Below are 12,220 nucleotides of genomic sequence, written 5' to 3'. Positions count from 1 at the left end.
TTGAATTGTCCCCTTAGAATTACACGATGTTTGCCACTGGCGGCCTACTGACGGTACTCGTATCTTAGCATCCTGGAGAGCAGACCAAAAATTAAAAAAAAAAAAGCTTTATGTTTACTCCGCCTGCTGGAACCTGCTGGGACCTTCCCTAATTGACACATCTTAAGCAAAATGCTCTCCAACCAATACAGAGACGCTTTTTTCATGGTGCGGTGCTATACCCATCCTATATCACATCACTTGGGAATTCGACAGAAACGAAGCTTTGCAAAATCTAGAAAATCTGAGTGCGGAACAGTAGGAGAGTATGATCTCCAGCGGCAAACCAATCCTCCAAAGAGGTCTGGTCATCCATTGCCGGCGAGCAGCAAAACTCAGTGGTGCCCTGATATAGGGGCGCCAACCTGTGAGACAGAGCCGAGCCAGCGACGAAAAGATGGAAGAACTCTGTCGGCAATAATATCTGTAAACTAGAACAATAAATTTTATCCTATCCTATCCTATCCTATCCTATCATATTCTATCCCACCCTATCCTATCCTATCCTATCCTATCCTATCCTATCCTATCCTATCCTATCCTATCCTATCCTATCCTATCCTATCCTATCCTATCCTATCCTATCCTATCCTATCCTATCCTATCCTATCATGCTTTCTTCTCGTTCTCTCTTTTACCGCATTCTGTAAACTATTTTGTAACGTTGGTAACAATATTAGGCGTCTGCCAACAATGGCGTGCCTGTCCTTGTCTCTTCCTTGGGAGAACGTAACACGAACGCTTATTCCCCAGAGTAATGCCAACAGCCCCGACGTAAAATCCGAAAGAAGTGTGCCTGAACCGAGAAAAAGCAAAACGCGACTTCACTGCCATCGCAATGTGCCAAGTTCATTGGCGTGAGGCGCAATGACCACGGCCGTCCGCTCTGTTCTCCTGTGCGGCTCCCTGCCGAGCGATTCCCGCTATTAATCCCAGGGTGCGTCGGAGACACGTCGTTACGGCGGCTGCACAAAGAACTTGATGGGAACGACACTTCGGGGACGGGTATCGGTGGACCCAGCGATGCCATTGGCGAAGCGCTGTCGTTGCCGGGTCCGAAGCTTCGGAGCGCGCCGTGGCAGAACTCGCGATGCATGAAATACGCGGACTTGACGCTAGGGCGCTGCAGTCGTCGTTTCCAGTGGACGGAATTGAGGCTGAGATGCAGCTAATTACGTTCGCCTTTTGGGGATGCAATGACGTCGCAACTTGCTTAACTGTACGAGGCGAGTTTGGGGCGTAATTTTCAATTTGTCCAGGATTAACGAAACTACGGAAGCGTTCGGGCTAAAGCGTTGAGACGTGCGTCGATTTGGAAAAGCCCGCATTAGCTTCTGGCTTGGCAGGGTAGAGAAATGTGACATTGGGGAACTTTTTTACGGCTAATACGAAAGAATAACAGATGTATGCGTGGGTGAAACATATAAAGCCTTTTAGTAAAAGACCAGGTGAGGGTTAAGTAGTGTTCGGCCTGTGTTCTCGACAACAATAAGAACGTATATCTGGAAAGTCATTCAGTTATAATAAAGTGGCGTACGTCAGTAGAAAAATGATAATTACAACCCGTGGTGAGTTGGCAAGCATTGATAATTATGGAAATATAATCACTTTTGTGTTCTTTGTATAAGGAGCGTAAAATAAAGAAACAACGCTAGAGAAATAAAAATTTCGTTCTGCTGTTCATTTTTGTCAACTTAGATTACTGCTACTCATAAACACTGAAGGAATTATAAATTCGTCCCTTACCGTATATTAAACAGAAGTGGGATATGTCTTGGGTTACGAAAAAATGTTATACATGCGTATAAGAAAGGCTTGTATATTGTGCAGATTATTGGCCCAAAGTGGTCGCCAAGAGCCACAATATATATTTTCAGTGGGACTAAGTGGACAGCAAATTTGATAATGTACACCCGTACAAGTTTGTTCAATGGAAATCCCCTGAAATCTAGGCAGTGCAGCTAAGAAAATAAACTGGAACGTTGGATAGGAGAAAACAAGTATGCTGACGTAAGCTTTTAAGAAAGTCGCTCCAATATGCAGCTCCCGAAACGCGCAGACGGGTAACTCTAAACGGGCATGTCACCTGCAAAAGTTTCAAACAATGCCGAGGTGTACCTAATACCCTCCTTTCAAACTGAATAGTTTCGACCGGATGTTGCGGCTCGCTTTTCGTGATTTGTTGAAAAAAAAAAAAAAAAAAAAACCCAATGCCCGCCGTCACTGCGAGCTTCCTGCAGTGTGACTTGGTTTGGACGTAAAAGTAGGCTTTCAAAACATTCAAGCATTCAGAGTATACAGGTTATTTTCTCCTCGACTGAACGCTTCTCTTTCATTTCGAAAGTGTTTAGGCCAAGCTATACAGGCGCCTTTGCCATTGATGTTTTCGTTAAAGTGCGTACCAAAACAAGTGAAGTGTTAATTTCCTGTTCATAGGCGTCAACACAAAGCGTTCTCGTTTAGAACACACAAAAAATAAAATGAAGTGCTAACTTGAATATTTTATATTCTTCGCACCAACTGCTGCCACTAAACAATTTATTTCCCAGCAGAAATAAGCACATCATTAGCCTTTTTTCCTCTGATTATCTCTCACGTTCGTACGATTGCAGAGGCGGGGTTTATGCACTCTTCTCGCGTTGTTATATGTCAAATAAAGGACTCGGAAAATTCGCAGAACAAGAAAAACGAGGCACACGACGGCACGGGAAATGTTTAGAACCTGTTTAGTCCTACTATTCTGCACTTCTATTTGTATGTGTAATTTGTATTATTCCTTTTTATTTTTTCCCTACGTTCGATTCCTAAGCGGTAGAACGCTAATGACCGTGAGGCTCAAGTGATACTCGGAAGTCACGCGAAAGCAGGACGGACCTCGAGCTTGTTGGGTATTTGGAGCGCCTAAAACGACGCCAGACAAACATACTGGATTGTTGTGAATGGTATCACGTACTGTGAGCGTTTTTAGGGTGACAGTGAACGCTTGTTCTCATGAAAATGGTCCCAACAACCTTTAGACATTGCGTGCACAGCCTTCCTTAATATTTCTTTTTTTTTTCAGAAGTGCTGGAACGAACGACTGATTGGAATCACCAGAGCGATCATTCTAGATAGCTTTGGCTAATCTTATACTTTGAACCAAAATTTCATTTGTGCTCAGGTTTTTCAAGGTAACCTGTGGGTGTATGAAGTAATTGGTTTCTCTATGTATGCTTAACCATGCCTTATCCGTGTTTCATAATGCACCAAGATGTGTGATTAAGCCCTTTTATAAGCTACGACCACATGTGTTCCCTTTTACTGTAACCAGCTTTTTTTTTTTTTTTTTTTTTTTTTTTTTTTTTTTTTTTTTTTAATGCGACAGCGTCTTCCTACCATACCTCCATGCACGCTGCGCCCATGTTTGAAATTGAACGATATTCAGTTTCATTATTACATTTTTTCAGCCTTCTTCTAACATTTTTTCTTGTGCCAAATGATAACGCATCAGTGTTACTCCAAGCGTGTTGCTTTTTCTTAAAGCAATATACCAGCACGTGTATAAAGGGCGCCTTGGCATGAACTGCGGAGCTTCGAAAACGCTAGTTTTAGCTTCATTGCTGCTTCATGGCTTCATTACGCTTGACCTGATCCTTGATCGCGTTTCCGGCTCCAGGTGGGGTTAGTTCAGGTAAGGTTACAGCAGCAAATCATTTCTTGACATCCGACACACGGCCGAGGAAACTCGTTCTAGGAAAGGGCTCCAGGCCGTCGTGTCGGCGGGTAGATTGACGCCTGCCCTGTATCTGTTGGAAATTAAAGTTTTTACCACCACCACCCGGAAATGCACAATGTGGACAGGCGTGGGAAGGTTCGGGAAGGAAGGTCCTCCGGGAACCTCTTAGGCTTGTTGCAGATTTCCTTGAATGATTTGCGACGGGTACATTATGGTATGAGTAAAAAAAAAAGGAGGGGGAGGGGGTGGGGGTGGGGGGAACAGGCTTACGCGTGTGAGCTTGTAAAGCGCAGCGCAGTCGATTTTGGCCGGCGTGAAAGCCGATCTTCTAAGCTCACCTTCCGGACAATATCCGTAAGTCAGCCACGTGGAAAGTTAGGCTCGAATCTTTCTTCCGCGTGTAAACCTTTCGATGGCTTCAACTTTTCTCGTTCTGAACACCTACAGCAGTTTACCGCGGGTGTATAACCGGTCAGGCGAGTGTCACCGCCGAAGGGTGTCAACGTGGAAAACAAGATTGGATATTTTCAAGAATGGCTCGTGGGCTTAAGTCAACACTCGTAATAGCATGTGCAGATGCTCACGACGTTCGAGAGAGAACAATATCCCCTCCGTGTAGTTTTCCTAGCACCTCCTTGCTCAGCGAACAGGATCCGCGACAGAGCGATGCGAGAACGCCAGAGCCATCTGCCGCGTTGCGCTACGCTTCACTCCACATCTTTTTTGAAGTTATATTTTTTTTGAGTGAGGGAAAAAAAAAGGCAGGAGAGTTGGGGGAGAGAGACAGCGTGGTCAGGCGAAGCGTTGGTTCGTTGTTTTTTTGCTAAGCGGATACGTCCATTCACGAACGGGAAAGAATAATGGGGAAAGAATGACAGAACAGGGAACAAAAGGGCGAGGAGGCGGAGAACTGGGCGAGAGAAGAGCGGTTCTCAATAGGACTGTTGCTACTGCGGCGCGATCAATAATTTGTCGTCCTAATGGCTCCCGACTCGGGTCTGTTTCCTTTTCTGGTACCCTGCCGTCGCTTGAATGGGAAGGAAAAGAAGTCATCGATGCAAAAAGTTAGAAACAGGCCTCGATACAAGCGCCGGTCATTATTATTGCGATCGTTTTCGGTTCGTTTTTAGGGTATACCCTCTGATCTTCGCTGATATTACAGCGTTTCTGCCGCATCCTTGTCTGAAGTGTTCGTGGACCGTTGTTTTGAAATTATATGTTATTGTTTCTTTTCGCAATGCCGATGACGTCTTGTCACTGGAAAGAGCATTTGGCGCATATGAAAGAGAATTGCCTTCTGTTATCTCGCAACGTGCGACTGTGTGCTCTATTTGCGTGTCGATTGAAGATGTCGACTTAATGGCTCATATGTAAATCGGATGCGTTTTGTGTCCTTGGCTCGATTAAGTAAAGGACAGTATATCATTGAGACGATACGAACTTTATTCGTGGAGACTGGTTCACAAGTGACGAGTGCAGTGTAAACTTTGTCGCAGATATAGAAGCAATCTCGAGATATCAGGATAAAACTCTAATACGCAGACAAAAGTCATTATTCTCTTAAACACTGATATCGTGGCAAAATAAAATAACCAGTCCTTCACTTTGATTCGGGTTATAGAGCCGTAGAGTCCAGAGTGACTCAGGATGTGAGGACGCCGCAGTGAAGGGCTCCGGGAAATTAGATAACCTATGAGCTGGGATTCTTTAACTTGCACCGACGTTATACAGAACACGGATTCCTTGCTTTTCGCCTCCATCGAAGAGGGGCCACCGCGGCCGAGATTTGATCTCGCGTTCTAGGGCAGCGGTCAAACGCCAACCCACTGCGCCACCGCGGCGGAAAATATCCTATTATTTTTTTATATTCTATGGCTCCAGGCACTGCCATTTTGGGCGAGTGTTTGCTGCAGATTCTGTAATGCTGAAATGTGGTGGATCAGTGGTTGTCTACGGTGCTTGGTTTTACTCTGCAGGTGTGTTACTTTGTTTCTTCTTCTTTCTTCGCTACGGAATAACCGAATTGTATTGCTCTACTTACTGCATCGTTTGCTGTGGTCTAAGAGCTCCGCTGTGGCCGATTCTGACCTTTCTGTTGCACAACGTTTCAACCACCCCTGCTCCTTATATATTTGTTCTGCCCTTCGTTAAACAGCACGCTACATGAGCTGACAGCAGTCACAGTCATCGCCATCGGCCCAATTACATCCATCACGTGAGCTCAGCTGCGATCACGTTATTCTCATCAACAGGCCTGCAAACACTCTCAAGCAACTATGTATTCCCATTCTTGTTTATATCCGACCTCTCTGGCAAGAAACGACATATTTCGTGCTTAATCTTCATGGCACAGTTTGCCCTTATATGTTGTACTCTGGAAATTAAATACGTCGCGAAGATAGTGGTGGCGATGACGGAGGTAGAGGAGGCGTTGGAGGTGGTCCAGGTTATTTTTTTATGGTACAAATAATGACGAAAATTAAGAGCTAGATGATCTCTTCAAAAGAGACTTACAATTAAACATTTTCACGGCCTTCACAACAAAATTCAAGCCGAATGTCCACTGAATCAAAGATTTTCCTTGAAGAGCACAGCTTTCGTTTCCTATATGCCTAGTGTACGGAAAGAGGCGCTGTCAGGACGGCCCATATCTTCCTGTACGAAAGCTGCAAAGGCTAGCTAGAGGGAAGGCGGTAAAAACAGAACCGTCGTGCCTTCGTCCCCGGCCCTGGTGACTTTCGCAACGCCTTTCGGACACCATGGTTTTCTTCGCCGGGCGGACTAGCCAGCCTTTGTGAGATCCGAGTCCGCGCACAGCGAGGAAAGGATTTGGTCACTGCAGTGGGAGCGCAATGCGGGCGAGCCTGTATGCGTGCGTAAGAATGCGCCATTCGCTTTTCTTGTTAGCGAACGAGAACCCCCCCCCCCCCCCCCCCCCCTCAAAAAAAAAAAAAAAAGAGAATAGCCTGTTGCCGCCCTCCGCCGCAGCTTGCCTCGAGAACAAAGACGTACTGTGATGTGTATCGAGGGAAAAGGCTCGGCGGTTCTTTCTTTCGACGGCCTCGAGCCTTGGACACTATGACGGGGCTCCCAAGTCGTTTCTAGGCCAATTTTCTCCGGTTTAGGCTTAGCCGCGTGCTTGACGTGCCTGTGGTACGCACCCTGAGGCAATGCGAAGAAAGGGAGTTTGATCCCGTGAGCTCAGCTGACCCTTTTTTTTTTTTTTTTTTTTTTTTTTTTTTTTTAAGTGAGGCAAAGTAATGAGCTATGTCTTGGGCACGCATTTCTTCTTGGGAAGCAGACAGTCTACCACGGAGTACAAATGATCAAAGTAATTTCGTTTTCGTTTGTGCAAGTTTGTGAAAGCGAGTCTATCGGAAACGTGTAAGTGACCAGAGGCAAGTCTGAACCTGTCTCGGGGCTCTCTTATGCGGGTTTGCTATTGCTATCAAAATAGGACGACCAGGTAGAACTTTTCTTCTATACTTTCGAAATTTTATTGAACACTGAGAGCTGTTGATGCAGTCATCGCAGAATGCTGTTTTCGCCTTCAAACTGGCCTGAAAACTTGCACATACGCGCCCTACAGTCACTCCAAGAGTTTGTTTTTTTAATTTTTTATCAGTTTCAAGTCAAAGCACTTAAAAAAAAACAAATAATATTGTAGGATTTTCATCGATGCAGAAGTTCGAAAATTGTAAACTCGAAAAAGTAGAAATATATTATTTTCATCATGGAAAATGAGTTTGGTACCACGCGGGAGTGGATGAGAAAAAGACAATAAATAAGTTTTCGTCCTCAATTGTAGTAACAGCAGAAACTCAAGGAACAACTCTAGGGAACGCAGTAATGCCTGCATTTATTCAAAGTACAGGGCCTAAATTTGGCAAAGTCAAGAAGTTCTCAAAAAAACTGCAACAAATCCCTCAATTAGAAGAATCACCAGGAAGAGTAAATTACTAAGCCGTTCAACTATGCATATCGTATGAAACTAAACAGCTCTTCTCTAAACCTGCTCTTCTTCTTTATTTCCTCGTTACTTTCCACAACTGGGAGAGCCCGCAATAATTTCGTGCTTCTTCTCGATTAGACACGCTGCTGAGACAAATGAAAGCCACCAGAGTTTAATGTCGACTCGTGGCCTTGTGGCAAATTAAGCCGTCCTTAACCAGGTCACGCTGACCCACTGCTCCGGATTCGGAACAGAGCCCTGGCAAGTCCCAGTTCCTCCTTTACTTCCACAACGGCCGCTGCACGTGGACACAGTATGGCTGGGCACAACAACTTATAATTACGGCCATGCAAATTTTCCTACGACTTATTGTCTTCGCGAGTTTTGGTGAGATTTCGCTGAGCGTAACAGCCCTCTAAAGTTTTCTTTATTTTTTTTTTTTTTGCTCCTTTAGCTTCCGGGTACAATATTCATTTTCTCTGCACCGTGTTAAAAAGAAAGCCGGCGGAATCATGTTTTTCTTCCGGTATGTTTAATTGTGTAGGTACTGCGCTCTTTGTCTTCGTGCATCACCCTCTGTAACATAAATCTCTGACAGAATCCTCGTTTTCGGCCCAACGCTAGCTAAGCTAAGAAGGATATTTCATCTTCACGGCATTCCATGGGTCGATGAAGCGCTCGATATAAAAACGCTCAGTGAGATGATGGCACCACTTTAATTATCTAGGTAATTTTTCAGAAGCGCCCATGACGTGGTAGTGGCTTCTGTGGGAAATTGCTGAGTGATTCTGTCCAACAACTGAGATATAGGTGCAATGTGACTACGTATACTTATTACAGCGATATTTCTCGAACATCTGGACACTTGTACAAAAGGCAGACCGTTATCAGTATATATATTAGAGGCCCATTTATATATGTAATACCGCTTACATTTTCGCAGACGGATTCAGGCACGCTTTGAATTGGTTTTTCACTGGCAGAAAGTTGAGTGCCTTTGCTTAAATTCTGCCACATAGTAAAAAACAACATGAGAGGAATGCCGTAATAATGTTCCCAAAGACAGTAATAATAATTGCCAACATTAAATTAGGATTAAGGGCAGGAAATTAGCATAGAAGCTTTAAAGATGATGGCGTTGGACGCTGGCAGTTTACCGCCTCGAAATTGTGAACTCGTATTGAGGGCTTGCTGAAGAGGTGCACCGAGTAAAAAGATTGAGTGGGCTTTTGGTGAATGTAGATTTGGAATGGGTATCTAACATAGGAATGGTTTTACTGCTATTGCTCCTTAAAGCAGCAAACGAAAAAAAAAAGAGTTTCATTTTATTATATTCAATGATGCGTATTTTTTTTATAAAATCATACCGCTGCATAGTCCTTTTTTGTGACATTTTTAATGCGAATGTGATGCTTCGCTGCGTTATCATCCATGTGATGGACTACAGCTGAGAGAGCTCTTAGCGCAACTGTCGGAAACATTATCCAAATACTGAATTTACCTGAGCAGCAACCAAGCGGCTTTTCTCTCTTATTTATTTGATTTGGTATGGAGTGTGGGAAACAAAGTACACAAGGACGTAATTGCACTGATCGATGAGGAAACCCTGAGCAGCTAACTAATTTGAAAATATTGCTGACCACCCACTCAAAATTTCACGCAGCTTAGGTTGCTTTAGTTTGCGTGGAAGCAATTTCTGGGCTTTATAATCTCAAAAGAATACTAACCCATGCCAATTTCTCCGGCTTTTTTTTTTTCTTCTTTATAACCCATCTCTATCTAGCCTCTCTATTTTTGCGATCTCAATCATTGAAGTCGAATCGTTTGTCATAGGACATGATGTGCGCAATATATTGAAGCCATGCTCGCAGAACGGAAGTTAGCTTCAGTAACCACCTAAAACTATGGGTTTCAATGTGTTCCTTTGGTGCATAACACGCTTAACATAGATAACGTAATACGAGCGACGAAGGTTGTTGGGCATCTGCTGCACCTTTCGACGCATATATCACGGCACTATAATACAACTTTGTTTCTTACTCGTAATCATCGTATACAGCCTTTACTGGATTCTCTGATTTCATTAAGGAGACATTTACAAACTTCACAAAGTATGCTTTCAACGGCCGGATACTTCAGAGGACAGCGGGTAAAGGTAATGGCGTTCGCAGGCTCATTAGCGATGTTTGCGACGTAAATAACGGTGCATATTTTGTGGTGCAGGGTTGTCACGAGTGACGGGAGATGACTATACTTCAAGAACAGGACGGAAATATTAAGCGGTGTTTTAAAAGATTATGGTTAAGCAGTTACAGGTGCATTGTATATATAATACTAGGTGATTCATTAGAGATGCGCTGCCTACAAACTCAAATGAATGAATTACATTATAAACTGGACATGTAGCAGATGAAATAAAAAAAGGAAATAAATCTGCTATCTAAGAATTTGTGTATCACACAAAATTGTCGACCGGAACTTTTTTTTTTTTTTGCGGTGTCAGTGCCATTTCCTTTTTCAGTGTTAATATATTTTTGTCAGTAAAACGTATTTTAGTCTCTGCAACAGTTCGTCACGTTTCTTCCTTTCTTTCCGGCAACAGCGCCGTAGGACGCAGGGAAAGTAACTTAGTCACCCCTTCTCCCTTCAGCTCTTTCTTGCTGCTTTTGGGTAGGCTTCTCCACATTCAAGAGGCATAGGTGAAAAAGCCTGATTTACGGTTCTTGACATTTTTGTCGTTTTCACGGGCGCAACCTCTAGTTGCAAGGTCGACGTACCTTCGACCCTCTTGGAACGTTAGCAGTTTTGTCTCTGTTGAGCGAGCGATTTCATGACTGAACGCGTCATTTTTGAAGTCCTCAGAAAAATTGCATTGCTGGCTGTTGCTCCAGAAAAGTAAATGCAGCAACGCACGAGCGACGGAAAACTTGCGATGTTTGTTCGAACCTAGCGGCATGCAATACTATATATATGCAAAAAATCGATCATGCTCTTGTGTTCACGTTACAAAACATTGTGAAGAAAATTTTGTCTTTTGTACATAAATGATCGATATGGTTCAGAATATAGGAACCTGGGGAATTACTGCAGAGCACATAATTCCATTGCACGTTTCTGCGACAAAATAGGCAGAACTTATTCTTTTCCGTGTCTTACGAAGAACCCATACCAGTAAACGTCATCACGCTCAAGTGTCGAGATTAATAAAGGGCTCAGATGGGTCGATGTCAGCCGCATGTCCAAGAAATTTGTGTTTTATTGATCCTAGCCTTATGCGATCTAGTCATTCTGAAAGAGTTTGCGTACGGTCGTATCTACAGATTACTCTGAATTTATTATAATTACCGGCAGATATGACGACACTTTCTTGCGCCAGACGGAACACAAATAGCTGCCTGCGCAGCTCCATAAAACTCGGGAATTGATTACTAGAGCTTTTGAAACAGTTGAAGCATAAACAGAGAAAAAGAAAAACGTGCTTCCGCTTTAATGAAAGTGAATAAAATGTCAACTTTTCTTTTGAAGCTTAATGAGGTAGGCATGAATTATATAATCCAAGTGCTCTCTGGCCAAAGTTCTTTTTTTTTTTTCTTTTTATACTCGAAGTGGCAACAGGTATTGCTATATGTTCAGTAATTAGATTCTCTTTGGCACATGCTGCAACAAGACATGCAGAACATATTACTAGTGCAAATTACCCTTGGTTTTAGAATTATCGTCAAGCTTAAGCAGATAAGAATGATCAGAGTTAACCTTTTAAAACATCGCTGATATTTCGTTTTGGTGCTGTCCGACATGCCTGTTGCTATCAAACAGCCAGCAGCTGACGCCACGCTTTGCTGCCGGCGTGGCATCGGCATAGCAGGTTATCCCACTCGCGATTATCAGTGGACCCGAACTGCACTCACCGATCTGCGGAACGTCGTACTGCCTGGCTCCCCGCGGTGACCTGACAGACTGCTGTGCCTTGGAGGAGGCTCCGGCATCGGTGTGAGCCACTTCGCCGGGCGCTTCAGGGTTGCCGGCCTTGGACCCGGCCTTGGCGGCCGAACCCGTCGACGAGGAACCGGGGCCAAGTGAGGACCCTGTCTTGGCCATGGCCATGGGACCCGCCGAAGAGCCCGCCCTCACCTGGCGCTCTAGCAGCGCTGGTCTCCACCACAGCGCCTGACGCATGGCCGACGGCGAACCGATCCTGGCCGCCTCGCAACTGCACAGCCACAGGGCTCCCAGGAGCATCAAGCAGAGACGCATGATGAGTATCCGTTCAGCAAACGGCGGCTACGCGACCACAGTTTTCAATGACACCGAGCAATTCGAACTCTCCGCTATAGCGACAGGTGGCCTTCGGTGACGATGCCTCTAGCAGAGTTCGGTTCAGTTCGCTGAGGGCGACGGCCGGTTCTGCTCCCGTTGACAAAGGTCGGGCAGCGTCCGTCACAAGAGCTTCTGCTGCTATCCTCTCACTGCGCAGCGGTGCTTCTCTTCGTCGTGAGTGCAGAATCCTCGTGTTC

General features: G+C 44.6%; 1 protein-coding gene across 1 annotated transcript in view; it reads right to left on the bottom strand.

Annotated features, from left to right (window-relative positions):
* The window catches only part of jeb (low-density lipoprotein receptor domain-containing jelly belly protein), a 157,112-nt gene extending 145,152 nt beyond the window's left edge, over nucleotides 1-11,960 (bottom strand). Inside the window, exon 1 of the mRNA XM_084587268.1 lies at nucleotides 11,615-11,960. Within this exon, the coding sequence (XP_084443394.1) occupies nucleotides 11,615-11,960 (346 nt within the window). The remainder of the gene's footprint in view (nucleotides 1-11,614) is intronic.
* Between the last annotated feature and the right edge of the window lie 260 nt (nucleotides 11,961-12,220).

This window comes from Amblyomma maculatum, chromosome 1 (assembly GCF_055883805.1).
Source record: "Amblyomma maculatum isolate TAMU_Amacu chromosome 1, ASM5588380v1, whole genome shotgun sequence".
In the NCBI taxonomy this organism is placed as follows: domain Eukaryota; kingdom Metazoa; phylum Arthropoda; class Arachnida; order Ixodida; family Ixodidae; genus Amblyomma; species Amblyomma maculatum.
Note: the sequence above shows the minus strand (reverse complement) of the source record. Positions and strands in the feature narration are given on the sequence as shown.